This window comes from Plutella xylostella, chromosome 16 (assembly GCF_932276165.1).
Source record: "Plutella xylostella chromosome 16, ilPluXylo3.1, whole genome shotgun sequence".
Taxonomy (NCBI): domain Eukaryota; kingdom Metazoa; phylum Arthropoda; class Insecta; order Lepidoptera; family Plutellidae; genus Plutella; species Plutella xylostella.
This window is the reverse complement of record NC_063996.1, coordinates 2415006-2437247: the sequence shown is the minus strand read 5'-3', so window position 1 is coordinate 2437247 and position 22242 is coordinate 2415006. Positions and strand designations below refer to the sequence as shown.

The window sequence follows — 22242 nt, the reverse complement described above, 5'->3', positions numbered from 1 at the left end:
AAAACCCACCAGATTTTAGAAGGGAATTCAATTCCATGATTAACTGCTGTCCGTGTTCGATTGAATGGGATCCATGGCAAACGTCATCCATGTAAAATGATTCCTCCAACACTTTTGCTGCTGCTGGGTATCTATGACGTTCATCTGATGCTAACTTTCTCAGTGTCATCATTGCTAAATATGGTGATGAACGGCAGCCATAACTCACGGTCGACAAATGATAGATTCTGATTGGTTGATTGGGTGAGTCCCGCCATAAGATTTTTTGATAACATTGATCTTGTTCGTTGACCTTGATTTGCCGAAACATCTTTTCGATATCGGCGGTCCACGCGTATTGATATGTGCGCCATTTCATGATGATTGATTGCAAATCTTGCTGTAAATTTGGCCCGGTGTACATGAGATCGTTCAAACTCACTCCTGTAGAGGTTGGTGCTGATGCATTGAATACAACTCGCAATTTAGATGTGAGCGCCTCGCTCCGCTGGACAGCATGATGCGGCAGAAAACATTCAAATATTGATGTTTGTTTGCAGGGCTCCATGTGGTTCAATGCAATATATTCATCCATGAAGGCCTTGTAGTCCTCAGCGAGTTTCGGGTTTTTTGCTAATTTTCTTTCCATGTTTCGTAATTGAGCTGTAGCTATGTGTTTTGATTGACCAAGTTTAGAATTGATGTCCTCTTTCAATGGCAAACGAACTATGTACCGACCGTCTGATTCCCTTGTAGTCGTGTCGTTAAAATACTGAATGCACTCTTGATCTTCCATTGATAAGTATGATTCATCCTTTATATCTTCTATCTCCCAAAATTTGTGGATATCTTGCATGTTATTTAACACGACGTTGCATTGATAAGTTTTTAAGTTACCACATAGTAACCACCCTAAGTACGTTTGCTGTGCTATGGGTTGGGTACCGTTTTCTCCTTTTAGTATCCCACCCATCATGATAGTTGAATATATGTCGGCCCCCAGAAGTAAGTCCACGGGGCGGCTGACGTTGTATTCTGGATCTGCTAATTTCAAGTTTTCTATGAAAGGCCACGATTGCTTTGGAAATGATTGATTTGGTAAGTTTTTGATTAATGAGTTCATGATGATAACGTCAGCATTAAATGTGAAGTTGCTGTGCATTGACTGACAGGAAATTGATATCATCCCCTTGCTGTTGTTTTGTTTTTCACCTACTCCGAAAACTACACCTTTGCAGGCTTTTCTTTTTAGGCCTAATTGCTGCGCGGCGCTTTCTCTTATGATTGATATCTGGGATCCTTGATCCACTAATGCTCTCATGACATGCAGGGTGCCGTCAGCCCCGGACACCTTCACTAACGCCGTCGACAACAAGATTTCCGTAAAGTTTTCCTTGGAAACATGCGACACGTTTTCATTCCTTTTCTGAGAATTATGATAACTATTTTTGTTCCGCGGCGGCATCGGCGGCTTTGCATTGATCACGGCAAAGGCATCGTGTAACAGTGTATTGTGATTCCCTGAACACTGTCGGCATCGCTTGGTAGAATAACACGGCTTTCCAAAGTGATCGTATAAGCAGTTTACGCAATAATTGTGTTTATTCACTGCCCTAAGTTTTTGCTCGCTGGGCATTTCGTTGAATAATGTGCAACAAAACAGCGCATGGCTCACATTACAAAGGGGACATTTGTCACGTTGTTGCTCGGAACTTGATAGATAAAATGATTTCGGTGGAATGCTTTGCCTATTATTATTTGGTGATTGATAGTTTGATTTTTTCTGATAGAATGATTGATTTGCTTGCTGTTGTGGGTTTGATTTAGGTACATGTTGATCTTGCTTCCTACGGGATGACTCTAGAACGGTAAATTTTCCTTCTAGAAAGTTCATAAACTCCTGCAAATTGGGCAGTTCCCTGGGTTGCTTGAGTGACTCGATGTACTCGCTGTAAGAGTCATTGTCCAGCTTCTGTGATAATATGTGGACCAACATAGGGTCCCACGTTGATATGTCCACACCGAGGTTTTGAATGGCGTGTAGGCATTCCTTGCTTACGTCATGAAGTTTTTTGATATGACCCAATGATTGCTGCTGCATAGTAGGGAGATTTAGAAGGTTATTGATGTGTGAAGTGAAGATAAGCCGTTTGTGGTTATATCTGTGATTAAGAATCTCCCAGCATACTATGTAATTATCTGAGCTTATCTGAAGATGGTGAATCAAACGCTCAGCTTCACCGTTGATCTTACTTTTCAGAAACTGCATTTTCTGAGCGTTCGATAATGATGGATTGTTGTGGATTGCCTCCTTGAAAAGGTCCTTAAACGAAACCCATTGTTGATAACTTCCACTAAAAGACGGAATGTCCATCTGTGGGGTTGCCTTGTCCCTGTGGGACACGGACCACATTTTGGTGTTGATTTTCTTTTTGATCTCATTGAACTTCATTTCGTATTGATTGAACTGATTTTCGTATCTAGGTTCTTCTTCTTCGATTTCCCCAGCTATTTCCCAGTGAAGGTTGTCGATCGCAGTCCATCTGCTCTGGATAGTTTTCAAAGCATCCTCATATTCCCACTTGTTTTCAAGGGTATCTACATTGATGTTATCGAGACATCGCTGAAATGCTTTGAAGTTGATGCCCTGCTTCTTGAACATGTCATCTAGCTTGCTGAAGGTTCCTCTAGACGACTTGAAGTTACTGGCGTCTTCCCCGCTTGATAGTTGACTGCCACTCGCTATTGGCTGATGATTGCCCTGTTGATCAGCTGCTTCTTCAAACTGCTCTTCTATGCCTTTCCCAGGTGACTGCTCCTCACGCAACTTGCTTCCCTTCTCCTTCTTCATGAGCTCATCGTATTTTGCTTGAATTAAATCCGACAAAGTTTGATATAAAACCCTAGTCCTCTCGCACTCGCCGTCTTTAAAATACGCATCGTCAGACGATCCGTACCTTTCTAATTTTTGATGATTAGCCATATAACTACCCCATAATGACTCAAGTTGATTAAAACGCTGTTTACAGTATTCAATGCTCTTACGATCTGCTGGATCTTTCTTAAAATTTGTTAGAAGCTTCTTGATTGATTCAGAAATTTCTGCTTGCTTGGTATAGAGTACGACCTCCATGATTGATTGATTTATAGTTGTTTGATATGATGATGATGTAGGTATGTAAGAAAAAAGGAAAGATCTTACTTTATGCTGCTGCTTTGATAATGATATGGGCCCCCAGCACTTTTAGAGGTGCTAAGAGTCTGCTCCTGCTCCGATAGCACTGCAATCCAAGTCACGGAACTGCTCACTATAGTCACTGATAAAACGTCCTCACACTCCGTTACGACACTTACGACGAATGTCCAAAAACGCGCGCGAGGTCCAAGATCGAAGGACCAATGTGCGGGTCGCTACTCTACTTTGATGTGATTGATAAAATGATAGTCCGGTAAAAGTTTAACACTATTTATTTATACCGAAAGTACTATGCTATGATAATTCTAATGATTTGATGTGAATGCACCCGATTTGTATGATTGCTAAAAGTACACTGATTTGTGCCGCGCGTGTAAGTAGGCACCGCTACGTCACAGTGACGCCGACAGAGGGTGTTCGGTGACACACAGTGGCCCGAACACCTTTAATATGATTAAGTATATTTTATGTATTTATGGTGTCATCATTGGTTCGATTCCGGATCAGGACAGAGATAAATTTAAACTAGAAGGCCTAGCACGGGGTGCAAGACGCGCACACCACTACGTGATAACAGTATTCCGTCGTGTTCACTCACATATAGCGCGGCTTTGAGAGCGAGTGCAACAGAAAGCTTTTTTGGTCTTGGATATGCACGAAAAATGGCATCAGACCCTCAACCTTAAATATAAACCTTAAGTAGAAGGGTGCAGGGTGCAGCAATACACCTTGAAAGGGTAGCATTAGTGCTAGGCATAAATTTATGATCTTGTTATATCCATTATGAAGTAATTACGCAGATAAATCACTATCTCAAGCTCTTACACATATTCTTATCTCACTACGCAGACAAACTTCTAATTGCCACTCGAGTGTGCAAATGCAAGGACAGTGGCCTCTGGACAGGTTAGTCAGCCTTTGACCGCGGCACTGGACGGCCATTTAACTCTAATAACCACACAACTAACATAAAAACATTGTATATAATGGCCATAGAACAAGAAAAATCGTGTTTATAACTGTACGACTGTAATTGTTTGTCAATCTAGTGACTGTTTCGTTTGTGTGCAATTGTAAACAATCTGTGTCTGTGTACCACAAGATAACAATGTTTTTGATACTGCTAGCTGTTTTCCTAGCGCTAGTTTACAAGTACTCGACCAGGAACCATGACTACTGGCTCAAGAAGGGCGTGAAACACGACCAGCCAGTCCCGTTCTTTGGAAACAGCATCAGACAGTACCTCCAGCGGACCAGCATCACCGACATCATCACCGAAAAATACTGGAAATACTCCGACGAAAGAATCATCGGATATTACTCTTCCGTCGAACCTGTGCTTATCGTACGGGATCCCGAACTTATCAAGCACGTTTTGGTGACGGATTTCGCTTTTTTCTATCAGAGGGGGTTAAATCGTTTCACAGATTATGTGGAGCCGCTGTTCAAAAACTTATTTTTTGCCGATGGAGATCTGTGGAAACTTCTGCGTCAGAGGATGACGCCTGCTTTCAGCTCGGGTAAGCTGAAGGCCATGTTCTCTCTTATTGTGGAGAAGGCTGAACAGCTTCAGAAAGTAGCAGAGGAGTGTGCTAAGAGCGGGAAGGAGGTGGATGTGAGGGACATGATGGCGAGGTACACCACAGACTTCATAGGAGCAGTAGCATTCGGTATTGAAGCTGATTCGCTCAATGACGAAAACGGGGCCTTCAGACAACTCGGCAAAGATATATTCAAAGTTACAAAACGCGATATCGTTGTCGTTATACTCAAAATTATGTTTCCTGAAATGTTAAAGAAAGTCCATTACATTAAGCCCGAAATAGAGGAGAGAATTGTGAATCTAATGAAGAGCATAATGTCTGAAAGAAGCTACAAGCCCAGTGGCAGAAATGATTTTATTGATCTTTTGTTAGAACTGAAAGGGCAAGGTAAAATTGTTGGTGAATCTATAGAACATAAGCACCCAGATGGGTCACCAACAAGAACGGAAGTAGAATTCGATGATTTGGTAATGGCTGCACAAATCTACGTATTCTTCGCAGCCGGTTTTGAAACCTCCTCTTTAGCTACTAGCTACACGCTACACCAGCTCGCTTTCCATCCAGAGGTGCAATCAAAATGTCAAGACGAAATAGACGCAGTTTTAAAAACGTATGACAATAAACTTTGCTACGATGCAGTGAGGGAGATGAAATATTTGGAAATGGCTTTCAAAGAGGCTATGAGGATGTATCCCCCATTAGGGTTTTTAATTAGAAAATGTACACAGAAGTACACATTGCCTGGCACAGACGTGACTATAGATGCTGGGACTAAGATGGTGGTGCCTTTGCAAGCGTTACATATGGATGAGAAGTATTTTGAAAGACCTGAAGAGTTTCTGCCGGAGAGATTCGATGGTAGAGATCGGGACCTGAACAAGCATGTGTATATGCCATTTGGAGAAGGACCTCGTGCGTGTATAGGTAACTTCTTCATTTATCACTTTTTCAAATACTAATTTCACTGAGAACGTCAAATTTAATTAAGAACAACTTGAGTTAAGTGATTGAATGCTTTGACGTTGAGAAGGACTTCTTCTAGATTTACCCAAAACAACAATACATGATGAAAATCATAAATATTTTATTATTTGCAGGGGAGCGTTTAGGTCAAATGCAGTCTTTAGCAGGCTTAGCAGCGGTGTTACACAAGTTCTCAGTGGCGCCCTCTACCAACACCCTGAGGAAGCCCATCACAGACCCAGCTGCAGCCATTATTCAGAGTATCAAAGGAGGTTTACCACTGAAACTCCTTGTCAGAAAGAAGGCGATGTAGGGCGTAGACTCCACGGAGGTATAAGTTGGAATTAAAAAGTTTATTTACTCAGAACAGAGCTTTGGCAACTTTTTTAAGTAAGTTTCTTTTTTTAATGAATTCCTATATAAATAAAATATTTCCTAGCTGATATTTACAGCCAGTACCTTAATACATAGTAAAGATTATAAAATAAATAAGAGACATAGTATTTTTAAACAAGTTCTGTAGTCGCCACTTTTTGTCGCATCCTGCAATGTATAGTATTTGTATGTATGACAAATTTTCCACAAATTCTGTCGCTTAGTTTAATCTTGCTTTCCCCCGACAATATTATTGACCCCACAATTAGTAACACCCGTATTGTGTTTAATATAAACATCATCATTGATCATCACACTTGGACACTCGAGATACGGGCTACACGTGTCGTATATTACCTTACCCCTTTTTATTTATTTCAACGTAACTTTTCGATAATGATTGTTCATTTGGTTGGAAGTGTTAAAATATGAACACTCGTAATAATAATTAGTGATAGAGGCTCATAGTGTAATTAAATTACTTGAGTAAGTATATAAATATACAATCATTGGTTTGTACCTACTATAAATTCTTAAAATGAGGCTGTTATTATGTTATAGATTTGCTATTAATATTTATACCTGTATAAAGCAGGCATTTCAGTAAAACATCCTATTTTTAACCTTCCTATACGTAGGTATGTAAATCGCCTTAATGACTGTGTTTTCTAAAAAAGTTCATGTATAAATAAATATAGGTATTTACGTCTTTTCTAAGTAGATAGTAAGTCTGTTTAATTATAAAAGTCTACTTACCCACCTGCATCTTCCTACACGTGTTGTCGGTTTAGAAGGTACATGTCGACTTACCTGTAAGACAAAATTAAAAAATGTTAGATGGTTATATAGATAGGTACCTAATACCTTAGGTTGGTGGTTTTTGAGTTAAAAGGTACAAAAGAGGACATGTTGTTATTAATTATTTTTACTTGAAACAGCGCCATCTCGTAGAAGATGGTAGAACTACAACGCATGTACACATAGAGCCGCTTCGCTTGCTGATGCTCGGTGTTACGAGTGTTACGACGACTGCAGTCCGATTTATCCCCAATAGATGGCGTAAGCAGTACAGCAGCGGAGGCTATCTCTATACATAGAGTGCAATTTTATCAGTGTCATTCTCGGTGCAAGGGACCGACACATACCTACTGAGCAACTTTCAACAATAAACACGTTCTAAGAAGGTAGGTTGTGTGGATTTCGTCGTCTAATTACGCATTAGGTAGGCAGAGATGCAGTGTTGCACTGATCATAAGTGACTGTTCAATCTTTGTTTATAAGCGAGTCCGCCTTTTTCTATGTTTATAAGTAACAAAAGCAAAAGCATCAATCATTTTGTATCTCAAAATAAATGTTTTTCATAAAAGTTCCGGTAGATTTAACGACGGCAAATAAAACAAACGGCTATTTTCAGCCCGCCTGAAACTATAAATCAGCGTTAGTAGCGGAAATGACGGTGCGTTGTGCGTACTATGTAGAGTGCGACAACGTAAACGTGCCATAGTAAACTTTTTGTTGTTGTCAAAGCTAGTGACAACAACAAAAAGTTTACTATGGCAACAATTTATTATCTCTAATTTCTCACACTGACCGGCTACGTCTTTAGGGTCATAATGATTTTAGTATTTTAGGTGATGTATGAAGAAAACCGTAGTTGGAAGAGTTGTGACTTTATTCATTATTTCAATTCAATGCTTAATAAAAGCTCACATGGAAAGTTATAGGTAAGTATGTGTTATTTATAGAGACGTTTATTTTCATCGACACTCTATCTGTTTCCTCTATAGTTTATCAAAACATGAAATAATTAGAAAGACAAAGCTCTATTTTCGTTTAAACAGTCCACATTTTCAGTTCGTTTAAGAGAGCAGTGACCGAATTCTCAAAACCTATATTATTTGTTTCCACATTTTATTGACGGAGTGACAAGAGGTTGATTCTGGTAACCAACTCAGCTATTGCTAGCTAGACGATAGTGGATTTATAAGTGTAACATTATCCACCCCAGCTCAAATAGTTTTAAGTATATTTCCTTTCAATTAAAAGTGTGCGCTGGCGTGGCCAATGAAATTCTTTTGCTGGCAATACAGAATGTTTCAAAAGACTCATAGAGAGGGGACTCAGGAGGTCATTCTGAACAACTTTTGATCTACAGCTTTTGGAAATTTGCGTCCATTATCTCTTTGTAAATGCTGCAGTGGGCAGGAATATGGCGACTCGTTTTTCGTTTACTGTAACATAATTGATGTCACTGTCTATTAACCTCTTTATTGTTTTTAAAGTCGTAGTCGTTCTGTCGGAACTGTTCTTTTTTGATGTTGGTGCGGTGACAAAGTAATCTGAAGAAATATGGCACCAACTTCAAAAAAGAACAGTTCCTGCTTAGGTATATTTGTACTGTCTCATACGAGTAGAATTTGTGTAAACCTTAAATTATTTCTTACATTTTAGTGGTTTTTTGAAGTCGGGTTTATAATTTTTTAAATTATTATTTTATTTTATAGTTTTTAGTTTATTTGCAATAATCTTCAATCAAAAGTAAGGTGCAAATGATACCAAAAAGTCCTACTAATCAATACGAATCATTCAAGCCTAAACACGAAGTAGTTGCTATTTACCGTTGAGGAGTTCCCCTGACTACCTTCCGTTTCCATCATCAGATCAGCTTAAGGTCACCATAATTTTGTAATAAGAACTATATTTACGTTCTTAATTTCATTAGAATCAGTTAATATGTGCCCAAAATGGAAATTCATACCCTGTTTTTACCCCTTTACCCACCCTTGGGGGTAAGATAAAATTCTGAAAAAAATGGGACCACCTGGGAGCTTAACCCAATACAACAAAAAAAGAATTTTCAAAATCGGTTCAGAAACGGCGGAGGAATCGGTGAACATACATAAAAAAATAATAAAAAAAATAAAAGAAATATCCTGATGAATTGAGAACCTCCTCCTTTTTTTGAAGTCGGTTATAAAAGTAAAAACAATAGTTTTAAAACAAACTCGTTTATTCATAGTTAAAGTGGTTAAATCTATCCTGAAGCTTACAGAAAATGTTAAAACTTACTTGTTATGAAGAAAGTAACAATAATATAATATAACCATAGGGGCCCCTATCTCGAACTTAAAACGAAGTAACATTTACGAAGTAAATATGTCAAATTCAATAAGTAGTCAACCGGGGCCATTGCGCCACAATACTTTGACTTTCATATTCATTTGAACATAACAAACAGACTATACGCCCTATTAAGCTATAACTTGTGATACATATTAGGAAATTTTATCTAGTTTCATATTTTGATGCAATTTTATAGAATTTTAAATATCTTCTACGTGTAAACGACGTTTCTACAAAAAATGGGATTTTTAGGCGCAATAACCCCTAGTGGGGCTAATGCCTCTTTCACTAGTTTTGTGTGCTTGGAAGAGCTTTTTACAAGTTTAAGTAGATATAATGTATAGATTTACTATTAACGTAGCTAATTATTAGCTTGTAAACTAAATACTGCGCTTAGTTAAGGAGAATTAGTTGATCAAAAAATTTCGGGGCTATGGCGCCTACACACCCTAATTTCTTGTAGTGGCATTTACCCCATGCAAGATTCCAGGGGTGCTCAACATTTTATTTATGAATACTTTATTGGACTTAAAAAAGTATAAATACTTACATGACAAATACAAATAAAGTATAAAAGCATATTTTTTATAATTTGCAATCAAACCACAACTTATTATATGACTATTTTCTATATAACAACCTTATAATTCAAATTATTTACGTTTTAGTTGGATTACCAATCTAAGAATGTTAATTCTGATACGCTGTTGAATGTTCTTCAATATTGCAGAAGGCGTCATTAACCTAGTATTTTTCGTTTAGGAGTAATTTGGTGCTAATGTCTCTGGAACTTTTTCATTGCTCGAGAGTGTATAAAATACATTTATCATAACATAAAATGTTTAGAACCTCTGGAAATGGGGCTATTGCGCCGCAATAGAGGCAATAACCCCATCAGCCCAGAGGCATTTACCCCAAAAAAAAAGCTAAACCTATAAATTTTTAATTGCATATTGTCTCCGAATCTTACGTTATTTCAATAAAATAATCAAAACAATATGTAAAGCAACAAAACATTAACAGTATTTACAGTTAGGAAACATAGATTCTTTTAAACAAACACACATTTGGAACGATTCAAAAAAACGTGTCGGGAAACCGGAGGTGGCCAAAAGAGGTGAAAAAATTAAAATGGCAAATTATTTAAGAAAATTGCTTCGGATACGACATCTATTGGTCAGTGGTAAAAGTTTGAGTTCCAAAGATAGATAGCAGATGACTCCAGTAGTTCTAAAGTATGAGGTTCGGAAGATAAATGGATTCGAGGCATTAGCCCCGTAGGCGACTTGGCCCCGGTTGACTTACATTTTGAATCCGAAAACCGTTTTCAAAGGGAGTTAGCGATATGGAGCCACTATTAGAAGTTTAGAATAAGGCGCCTCTTGTTGGTGGGGCGCCAAACCGTCTGTCCCACATCTAGAGTTTCAGTCCGAACAGAAATAAACAAATATATTTAGCCACGGAAAATTAACCCTTGAGAAGTTATAATATGGGTGACTACGATATCCATTTGACATAATGTGGGAAACAAGTGGGAACTAAGCCGTACAAATATAATATGTATAACCACTTTACCTAACTTTTGTAATTTTGATAAGGTATTGATCTTCTATTCTTTTCATAATTTCGTTATAACATCTTATTATTCACTTACTTAAAAACATTACTATGCCAAATAAAATAAAAATATACAGTTGTAGAATAATAATAATAATATAATATAATAATATGTGGGGACATCTCACACACGGTCATCCGACCCCAAGCTAGGCAGAGCCTGTGTTATGGGTATCGGACAGCTGATATATCTACATCTACACAAATACATAGATAGATAGATATTAAATATAAATATATATATCAACACCCAAGACCCGAGTACAAATATCTGTCTTTAAACAAATATCTGCCCCAGCCGGGAATCGAACCCGGGACCTTCGGCATAGCAGTCAGGGCCACTAACCACTACGCCATTCGACCGCCAGAATACAGATATCATTAAAATTATAAAATAGATATAATGCTTACGACTGTATTCTGTAATCCCCGAAGGGGTAGAGAGATGGACTCTAAGGGCGCCTTCAAATTAGTCGCTAAGTGTCGCGCGGTTGCAGCGCTGCTGCAGCGCTGCAGCCGCGCTGCTGTCTAAATTCCATATAAATTATTAACGCGCGACTGCAGCGCTGCTGCGGCGCTGCAGTCGCGCATCTTTTAAATTACAAAATTTATGTGGATTTTGACAGCAGCGCGCGACAATTAGCGACTAATTTGAAGGCGCCCTAACTCTGTAAGTGAGTAAGTGTTTCGCTGTAAGTAGGTATATAAATTGTTCTGTCTGTCGCGAGCCGTATCGCCGTAGACTAGAAGCTAGACTTAAATAACTTGATATAATAAATATTGATATTAGATATTAATTTATATTAGATATTAAGTACAAAAGCTACATGTAAATCGTTTACAAAGTAGGCAAGTACAATTAATCTTATTATCTCTGTCCCGGTTCTCACGTCTGCCTGTCTGATAGTCGTTCGTGGGTGGAGTATTAAGTGGGTAGTATTTATAATCGAACATGTATTAGCGAAGTAGTTACTTAATTTTATGAACTTAAACATTTACTCATACACTCACACATACACATAGTAATAAGGCCGCCATTTGTACCGTCTATGTTGTACATTTCCTTGTGTAATTTCTGTTTGTGTGTGCAATAAAGAATTATCTATCTATCTGTCACGAGCAATGAAAAAGTTCCAGTGACGTATGGAACGGCAAAGGTAGGTGGAACGTTTTCATTACACGTGAGTGTAGGTATACGGTTTTTTTTGCAAAGCAGATGCAAATAAATTGCAGGAAATGAATACAACTGCTCTTTTGTGTGACAAATTCAGGCTGACCATTGTTGTACACAACAACCAAAACCTAAATACAATATAAAACGGTAAATTCTTTGTCATTCATGAATTCATGAGTTTTCAAAAATAAATACGATGTAATTCAAGCGGTTTTTGTTATTACGAACTTAATCTATGGAAATTCACCCTAGTGAGGATTCTTGGAAATGTACCTCCGTCCGAGAAATTACTCTACCCTAATCAATTAGTTTTTTTTACCTATGGTAGCAGGGTAAGTTCTTGATCATACGTTTCCAGAAGAATCCACCATAGGGTAAATTTTCTAGGGCGACTTGCACCAAAGTCTTAAATCTAGACTTAGTGTCTAATCTCGATTTCAGAAACGTCAATCCATATAAATTTATGGGATAAATCGAGATTTAACACTAAATCTAGATTTCATATTTTGGTGTAAGTTGCCCCTAGGGTAACAGATCGGAAAAACCGGACTCAAGCTACAACACTCACAAAGAAGAGATACGAATGCCGCTGCCGCAAACGGCTTTGACTGGCGGACCCCAAGTGGAAGGCGCTCTCGTGGACGCCCTATCCAAACGTGGCTCGAAAGCGAGCTTAGTCTTAGGTGGAGCGAGACCAAAAATACAGCCGAAGATGAGAAGTGGCGGACGTAAGTGGAGACACTCTGCACCTCTGGGGTTCCATAGGACTGCAACACATACGTCATACACTCATGAACAGACTCATAAAAACGCACATCAATAACTTTCATCACACAAGGTCATTCTAATCACCAGCAGGGGGCGTGAACTGCGCTTGCAATGCATCAATCGATATAACCTCAGCACTTTCAATGCCAGTGGGTGATGGCTGGAAATTGCACGACCTTTGCCAGCATTGCGTGCGCAAAATGACGGAAATTACTGGTGATAAGCAGATGGATTGTGTGTGGGTTTAGCTGTATTCATGGTTGTTTTATGTTTTATGCCTATTCTTCTTTTTAGCGTGTCGATGACAGACAGTAAGCTGTGTAGAGTTTGTCACCGTGGTGAAACGATTACTCAGGTTAGAAGATTAGCGCAGTTGTCCTAACTAAATGGTACTGTATGGATTTTATTTTGTGATTTGTGACACGCGGTCGGCCCATCTTATGGCTACAGAACCCTTTCATGTGCGTGTCCGACAAGCTCTTGGCCGGTTTTATTTACTGACCCGACAATAGACAAAATTTCCATTTTAGTATTTAAAAATGAACGAGTCCAGTAATCTTAACGAGTTTCGAAAGGATGTAGAGACAGTGTATGTAATAGATAATACATTATTTGACGTTATTCCGTCCTATAGTTCAAGACGTCTGTAAAACCTAGGTACATGCTGTTCTGTTCTTGAAGTGACCCCTTTCTGTAAAGACGAAACGTGCTCAAGTGAACCGTTAGTGCCGCGCTAATAAAGGAAAAGTCCACTTGTGTCTGTGGGACATTTCCCGTGTAGGACGCAGCGGGGTTACTCTATAAATAATAATAATAATATAGAGTAGAATATAGAATAGAATATTTATTCAGAAAATACTTAATGCTAAATGTGATTTACAATAATAGGTCAACTCTTAATGCTAAAAGTAGTTTAAAATGCTGTCTGAACTAGGAAATAACAGAGTTTTTCCTGTATTTCAGATGGCAAAGCTCTAAATTAAACAATTTTAGAATCTAAATTAAATAATCTTAGAACTATGTGAGATATGTGAAATATGTGAGGACATCTCACACACGGCCATCCGACCCCAAGCTAGGCACAGCCCGTGTTATGGGTATCGGACAGCTGATATATCTACACAAATACATAGATAGATAAATATTAAATATAAATATCAACACCCAAGACCCGAGTACAAATATCTGCCCCAGCCGGGAATCGAACCCGGGACCTTCAGCATAGCAGTCAGGGTCACTAACCACTACGCCATTCGGTCGTCTATGAATCGACGAACCATGCACGGCTCTAAATCGTAGTAAAGCGTGCCGTAACACTGTTTGTTCCTTCGTTTTCGATTCAGAGAGCGACCCTCCAGTAGAGAGCAGTAAGTGGAAAGACTGGTTGGACTGCTTGGCGCTTCGGGTTCGTAAGATATACTGCTGTGGGTTAGGATGCACTGGACTTGCGGGTTTGGGACCTATTTACTTTTTTTTTCTTAGCGAATCAGCGGCGGCGGCCGAAACTAGGGTTTGTCAATGTGGTCATAATTTTCAGGAAATACATTAAATAAGTAGTCAATGGTAAACACCTAATACAGGCATATAAAGTAGATACCTCGTGGAGGCTCCGTTCGTACACCCCGTGCTAAATGTATTTTTTATTTACATAAGCACTCATGTCTTGAATTATATGAATCTCCCGTGTACAAGATACAGTAACTTAACTTAAAATCTTACACAGTTAAGCTTATGTTGTAATTCATATTTTTTTACTTTAAGTATGTTATTAAAAGAGCGGGGCCGTCTGTCACAGGTATTGTTTACTTACTAGGCGGTTCCAAACTTGTATGTAATCTAGGCTAAGCTTTAAACGAAATAAACGTTATTTATTATATTTATTTTCAGTAAGCAGCAAATTTACAGAGAATTATTAAATTTATAAAAAGGGTTCAAACTATTATACCGATGGGAATGAACCCGTGTACCTGCAGAGTCCCGTTGTATTTGTAACCGACGCAAGAGGCAGCGGGCCGTCTTTCAGGTGGAAATTATTATAATTAAACACAATTAATTTAGATTAACGATAATTACGCACAAGATGGTGTGTCACATCCTAACTAATATTATAAATGCGAAAGTAACTGTGTCTGTCTGTCTGTCTGTCTGTTACTCTTTCACGCCAAAACTACAGAACGGATTTGAATGAAATTTGGTATACATACGGTTTAGACCCTGGGAAAGAACATAGGCTACTTTTTATCCCGGAATTCCCACGGGAAAACTTTTTAAGGTGAAGCGAAGCGCGCGGGAACAGCTACAGTATATACAGTATAAAGAAAGCAAAAAACTGTGCTCATTTTGTTTAAGCTACTATCAAACCGTTTATAGTTTAACCCAATGGCAACCATTGTACCAAATAATGTTTAAAGTCAACCGAACTTATTCAAAATAATAGCTCAGTGGTAGAAAGAAGTGGGGTGTTATTTGTCGAAGCGTTTCTTTTGCACTGACACTCGATCTTCTTAGTGATAAGACATAGTTAAATTTACAATAAGTACGTACAGTAAAACTATAAAGTCCTGAAAACGGAAGTCGAGTCAAATACTCAAATACCGTATTTAATCTATCTATTATATTTATTCAAGGACAAATCCGTTAAAAGCCATTATCAATCGGAATTTTATTTTTATAATGTATGCAAATATAGTAATAGTCAATAACTGACAATGATAAAAAGTCTTTGCAAAATCGCACTCTTTATTGTCAGGACTTTATCGTTTTACTGTAAGTCATTCATAGTTTAGGTTTTTATAATTTTGGCTTCTTATCGTAACGTTTCTTACCTCATTCACGGGTGAGTCGATCAAGTTAAGACTACCAATAGACCATGTTTTAATCAAAATCAGTTCGTCCATACAACCGTAGACTCTACGTAGATAGCTACGGAGGAAGATGACATACAAATACACAATGCTCTTTTTCGATGGAAGGTTAAGACGAAACAAATTTTGCCCAGATTTTATTTCATTGCATTAACTGGCTTGCATTTCGAAAGCTGACCAAAGCAAGCCAGCCAAATACTACAGTAAAAATATTAAACGCTATAAAATTATAACCTTTCATTACCGACCAAGGTCATCGGCAGCCATCTTTACGATCGACAGTAAATAAATAAAAAAACTAACTGAAACCGGTTTCACAACTACTTTCTAAAATGTTTTAAAAAAACTGAGGAGGAAATGTGGTTTAGTTAGGCACGTTCGGCCTTCTGGCATGAGATTCGTTTTTTTTTTGTTGTGTTGATGTTACGGTTAATTAAACGCTTAATACAAACACTTTAAATCAAGTTAGTTTATAAGATGGCTGTACGATGTACATCTACCTACTCTCTCTGTAGCCCACGCCACGGCTGATCGTGGGACGTCTCTACTATAGTTTAATTGGCTTCACTTCGAACATAGTAGCTTTTATACATATCCTTCAATCACAGCACACTTATAAAATCTGGATAAGTACTTTCTGGACAACGTCAAATCAATATCACAGCCGTAGAACCGGGTTACCACCACCGACCATTAGCGATTAACAATCCTGCAGCGTCCTTTCTTGTCCAATCTGACATAACTTGAATGGATCAGACAGATGTTTGACCGGCGAGCAACGCTGCTTATGGATTTTTAATTGCTAATGTTCGGTGTTGGTAAGGTAGTAAAACGGTATCTCTAAAACCGGACAGATTCCACAAAAAGCGCTTCACAACTTTAACCGTAGCGCTCAAGTTGGGCACATATTTAGCCTCGGGCGTCTTGCTGAAGTTCAAGGTCACGTTACGTAACCCCCACTGCAGCATCCTCCTCACCCCACCCCTCATCCCGTCCCGCGAGGGGGTAAGTCGCAAGTCTGGCGAAAAGTGTACCTAACATAATTTCTCGTTTTTGTCAGTGCTGTTTTAGCTATTTATAGCAGAATTATTCCCCAACCTTCATAATTGAATTCATAGGCTGTACAGATTGTACAGTTCCTCTATATAAAATTATGAAAATAAAAAGTGCGATTATGCAATGACTTTTTAACACTATCAATCAGTGGTTTACTTATGGATTGTTAATTGAAAATCCCACTGGACACCTCAAAACTTATAATCCACTGTTTTTCGGATTGGAGTGATCTATAGTTAAAATTAAAATCAACAATGTGGGTGGAATGAATGGCATAAGCCTCCTCTTATCTTCTTTCATTATTTGTAGCGAAGAAAAGCTGGACCTTTATTTAGTAAGTAGAGCATAAAAAGATACAAAGATATACTTTAAGGGTAGAGATAAAAATAAAAACTCATCAGACCAGCCTGAAGTAAGGCCGCTATTATATTATTCTGATGACCAGCCAGAAATTTATTTGGGATACTGTAGGGAGGACCCTTGTCTAATTATGCTTTTATAGTTTAACATCTGACAGGAGATGTCTAATTAATTAGCTAGAGTCCGCGCCACCACTGAAGTCCGAAAGTTTTGTTGTTTTTGGATCATAATTAAGGTTATCTCGAGTGTTTTAGCCATATTTTATCAAAATCGGCTTAGACGTTCAAAAGTTAATGTTGAATGTGGGGTGTGGGGGTTTTTACGTTGCTTAGGTTTCCAAAGGTTAACTGGTAGAAAATGCTGCTAGCATTAAGTTCGCCTTTGTACGAATTTACTTTGTGCAATAAAGAATTTAATAATAATCAACGTCATAATGCTTTACTCTTTTGCGATAGATAGATTACTAGATTAGTTGCCGATTTTGCAGTCTTAGATTTCCATTAGATTTCAGATTTCACTCTACTTTAACTTTAGCCAATCACAATCTGACGAAGTGACAGCAGCTGCTCTGTCAGACGTAGCGACAGCAAGAAAATTAGACCAAATCGCAACCGAAATAAAGTATTGTCTATCCCTTAAATGCGGAGTTACGCACTAAAATATTCAGTCCATGAATTTTCTCGATTGCCTTTATTATTCGTAAAGATTTATTGAGTTTTTTCTGAGCGTACACAGTAAAGTGGCTATAAATATTCGAGTTTTCTCGTGAAATACAGTTTTTGTTTATGCATAAATAAATATTATGTATTATGTAATAGTCAGTAGCGTAGAATATTAAATTTTAGACATATTATTAATGCACACTTTACTTTCACAACATGTTTTGTTAAAATCATTCATATTCCCACGAGTTGTATCTACACAAGTAAATTATATTTATCAGTGAGCTAACATTTTTATTCAACCCATGAACCCTAACTATCATTTAATTTCCTGTTACAATTTAATTCGGCCGGTTTATCCATCACATCAGGATGACTTTCAAATAGGACATGCAACAAACAGGACAGGCCATTTAGTACGCTCTCGTTATGTTGGTAGCTACCTCCGATTACCATGACAATCATCGTCCAGCCACTGAGGCTGATGACCTTCGAACGAATGAAGGTCATGACTATGTATTGTATATGTATGTAACTTCCCAACAAACATTTTACCCTCAGTTACAGCTATTTTTATAACTTTAACCTGTATAACTGTGTTATAATTATCTCAGTTCTAACATAAAGCGATAAAGATGAGTTAAAAAATGAAATTAGTGTTAACAGCAGGTTTAAGTGTTAAAATGGTATTAGTCAAAGCAATTATATTTAAGATGTTATAGGTTTAAACTGTTTCTAGAACCTAAAGCTATACAAGAGTGCTCACTGACACCTGTTAAAACTTATGGTTGTTAAGTGGTTTCCTTTAATACTCATATAAATCTTTAGGTGTCATATTGAATTTAGGCTGCAGGAATTGGTTATAAAAGAGATTTTGTCAAGAGTGCAGTAAGACAAGATTCTTACAGTGTTGGAAAACTCAACAATGCAGTTTTAATCTTTAAGGTTAACTTAACTTACGCTTATTGCGTTAGGCAAGTAGACTGTAAAAGTAACGGTGTTTAGCAAGACTGTGCGGATCGACTAAGACTGCATAATACACTTGGCTAAGGGTGTTCTATTTCAAAAGGTGTAATAGATGACTTAGGTGAGTCTATATGTCTTAAATGTAAGTTCGCCATTTGCATTGGTGACCTAACCTATAAATTGCTGGGATAAACAATATTTTGCTTTAAAATACTTACCTATTTATGTGAATTTTGTCATTCCAGTCATGCCAATCGATTTATGAAACTAATGGACATACAGCAAGGATACAAAAAAATACAAAATTGAGTCGTCTATTTTATATTTACTTATGTTTCATTTGAAATCCTTAATAAATTCGGAGCGCATTAAAATTGAGGCGGGAAATATGGTATACATTACAGTAAAATTACAATGGCATATGATTTTCAATTCACAAAACATGTTAAGTCAAGTTAATATATTATATTTACTGTTATTTAGTATTAATCAATACTGTCACTTCAATACTGTCGCGTATGATTGCTGTTGACACTATTATTTTCAAACACATACAACTTGTATGGTAAAAGTGTATTCGAAAAACGGTAACATACTCACTTAACCCTTTTTTACCAAACAAATAAGAGTCAGGGTGTCAAATAACCATTCTACAACTACAACTATACCGGTAAAAGTTCTAGCTGAGAGTGATTAAACGCTCTTCTATAGTAACTTTAGCACTTCAATGACACCGTACTACAGGCTTTCTATAACTTAAACACTTCAATGACACCGTTTTACAGACTTTCTAAAGCCTTTACTCTCAAAATCGTGGGCCTCTTTCGTGGTTATAAGTGAGTTAGAGCACTCTCCTACACTCTTATACAGCTATGTCTTAACACTTTAATTTTCGAATGGAACCATTATACAAGTTATATGAGAGTTTTTTTAACGCTACGATGTTAGTTGGGTTATAGGTATATATTTATTATACATGTATTATATACAAGTAAGTGTATTCTAGTGTTTGTAGGTATTTTTACAAAATTATCTTTCCTCTCAGTCTTTCGCACTACCTATAACTTTCTCCACAACACCCAAGGTTAGCTGGAAGAGAATGCTGTTAGCATTAAGTTCGCCTATGTACATAATTTTATTATTGTGCAATAAAGTATTTAATAATAATGACTACCTACACAATACCCGAATGTAGAGGTAATAGCACGGTTAGATTTAGAGGAAGGCACGTACTAAAGTTACAGAGAATTTGGCTTATAAGCCGACCAAGTGGTAAAGCCGGTTGGGGTTAAAGAACACCCCGGGTTCGTGGTAAGCTCTATTTAATTTCTAAAACAAAGAAAGGTCTGATAACCCTTGGGGTAGAGAAAGACCAGAAAGTTACTCGAAACCTCGAAACCATCTTAGACAAGTTTGTGCCGGTAGAGGCTGGATGAGGAAGTCCCTATACAGATTGAAAGGCGCTAGTCCAGCAGTTTATTTATCGGCCTAGAATAAATAAATTAAATTTGACGACGCTACAATAATAGTACAATACATAGGCGGACGAATCCAACCAGGCCGTTACACTCTTGGATACTGTACTGTACTATAATTATAACTCTATCAGTCACTTTCACACCTGAGAACGTCACGTTAAACAGAACTTTAGTATGGAACGCAAGAGCAACACGGTCTGTGATTGACCGAAGAATAAGTCCATGCTTGGGTAGATTTATTTATGTGAGAAACTGAGTCCATATGCTTGCAGTCTTGAATAATTCAATAACAATCTTTACCATTGACATAGACGATAATTACAAACAAGAAATTATATAACGAACAGGTTTTAAACGAGTTACGTTATAATATAATTCTAGTTTGTGGTTTTGATAATTAGAGTGAACACTGGATGCAATACCAGTGAAGCGTAGTGTGAAATTATGAGGCGGAATAGCAAATTAAGTAAAGGAAAAGGGGATTTGTAATCAGGTTCATAAGATTTAATTTCGGTTACGTAAGCTTTGATAGGTTGCTATAATATGAATATGGATGGATATCCTGTTTGTTACTTTGGAAATCAAATATGTAATAATATTTTAGATCCAGTAAAATATTAATTAAAATAATTAGATTTTTGAGTCCACACTCGACTTATAGAGACTGTAAAGGACTAAAGTGCTAATGTTCCGATCTAAATACATAAATAAAACCTGTGTCTTGTTATTGTTTGGTTTTCAACAACAACAAAAAAGTCAAGCACATTATTTAGTATGCATGTATGTATGTAATGTAATATGTAGTTGTATGTAAGTATGTCTTGTCTTACTTTCTGTAGCTAAAATGTGGTACAAAGCTTCATAAATATGTATGAAAAAAGAATAATTAACTGACGGCTTCAAATATTTTTAGTCTACAGGCTTAGTAGTAGAATAAGACCAGCAAACAGTAGTGATGGTCTTATAAATTTCTCCCAGTCAACCTATGGATTGATGGATTCAGGTTAAAGTTATCATCATTTTGATATTCTTTTCAATATCCAATAAAAATCTACAGTACTGGTGGCTTCACAAATATCTAAGTACTTACCTAATACTTTTGTACCTAGTCAAACTTTGAAAAGTTTGATAGTTAAAAAGTACAAAAATGTGTAGCTAATTATGAAGCTGACTGTACCTACCTTTTATCGGTGCGATGTGAAAGAGAAAGTAGGCTTTATCGAGCTCAGTCGATTATTTTTATTGTCTTGGCTAACTGCCAGTTTCAATAACTCCATCGAGCTACTTTCATTCTATTTTGACACGTAAAGTGTTACACATGTTACAATATGTCAAAATTGAATGGAAAAAAAGGTAAGTCCCTCTCGGTATCGTACGTACCCAACGGATTTTATGTGATCGCACTTGTGTGAATTTCTATACAAAGAATACTGAGTGCGATGCGTCCGTTGGGTACGATGCCGAAAGGTAGACGAGTAAGTACCTTAAATAACCTTAACAAAAACTCACGAAAACTGACGCTAGCTAATAAATGAAATAAAAATAAATATGTGGGGACATCTAACACACGGCCATCTGATCCCAAGCTAGGCACAGTCTGTGTTATGGGTATCATAAAACTGATATATATCTACACAAATACATAGATAGATATATTAAACATAAATATCAACACCCAAGACCCGAGTACAAGTTCTGTCTTTAAACAAATGTCTACCCCAGACGGGAATCGAACCCGGGACCTTCGGCATAGCAGTCAGGGCCACTAACCACTACGCCATTCGACTAAATAAACCTCACTTACTCTAAATAGCTAATGTCTGACTACTCATTAGTATTTCACGTTACTGTAAGTTCAGTAATCGAGGCAGCGTTAGTTAATACTGCCTGCGAGGTCGCCGTTCACCTGCCCTGTGTTTCACCACAGACCACTGTGACAGTGTGGAGTTGACATCTCTATGTGGTCGGGTAATGTGATACCCCATCCACACGCTCGGCGAACAATGGCAAACAGCAAACAGCAAACAGCAAACACTGACGTGTGGATGGGTGTTTGTCGTTGTTTGCCTGTTTGTGTTTGTGTTCGCCAGTGTTCGGCATCGGTGTCGGTTTTTCTT

The 22242-nt window shown here is 37.6% G+C and overlaps 1 protein-coding gene across 1 annotated transcript; it reads left to right on the top strand.

Annotated features, from left to right (window-relative positions):
* Positions 1–4036: 4036 nt before the first annotated feature.
* LOC105380465 (cytochrome P450 6B6) lies at positions 4037–7541 on the top strand. Its single transcript, XM_011550033.3, has 2 exons — positions 4037–5643; positions 5817–7541. The coding sequence occupies exons 1-2, from the start codon at positions 4284–4286 to the stop codon at positions 5993–5995; spliced, it is 1539 nt and encodes a 512-aa protein (XP_011548335.3). The 5' UTR covers positions 4037–4283; the 3' UTR covers positions 5996–7541.
* Positions 7542–22242: the final 14701 nt, after the last annotated feature.

Coding starts and splice junctions, on each gene's coding strand:
- LOC105380465 (XM_011550033.3), top strand. CDS start 4,284: ATGTTTTTGATACTGCTAGCTGTTTTCCTAGCGCTAGTTTACAAGTAC. Junction 5,644..5,816: donor AGGACCTCGTGCGTGTATAG/GTAACTTCTTCA, acceptor TATTATTTGCAG/GGGAGCGTTTAGGTCAAATG.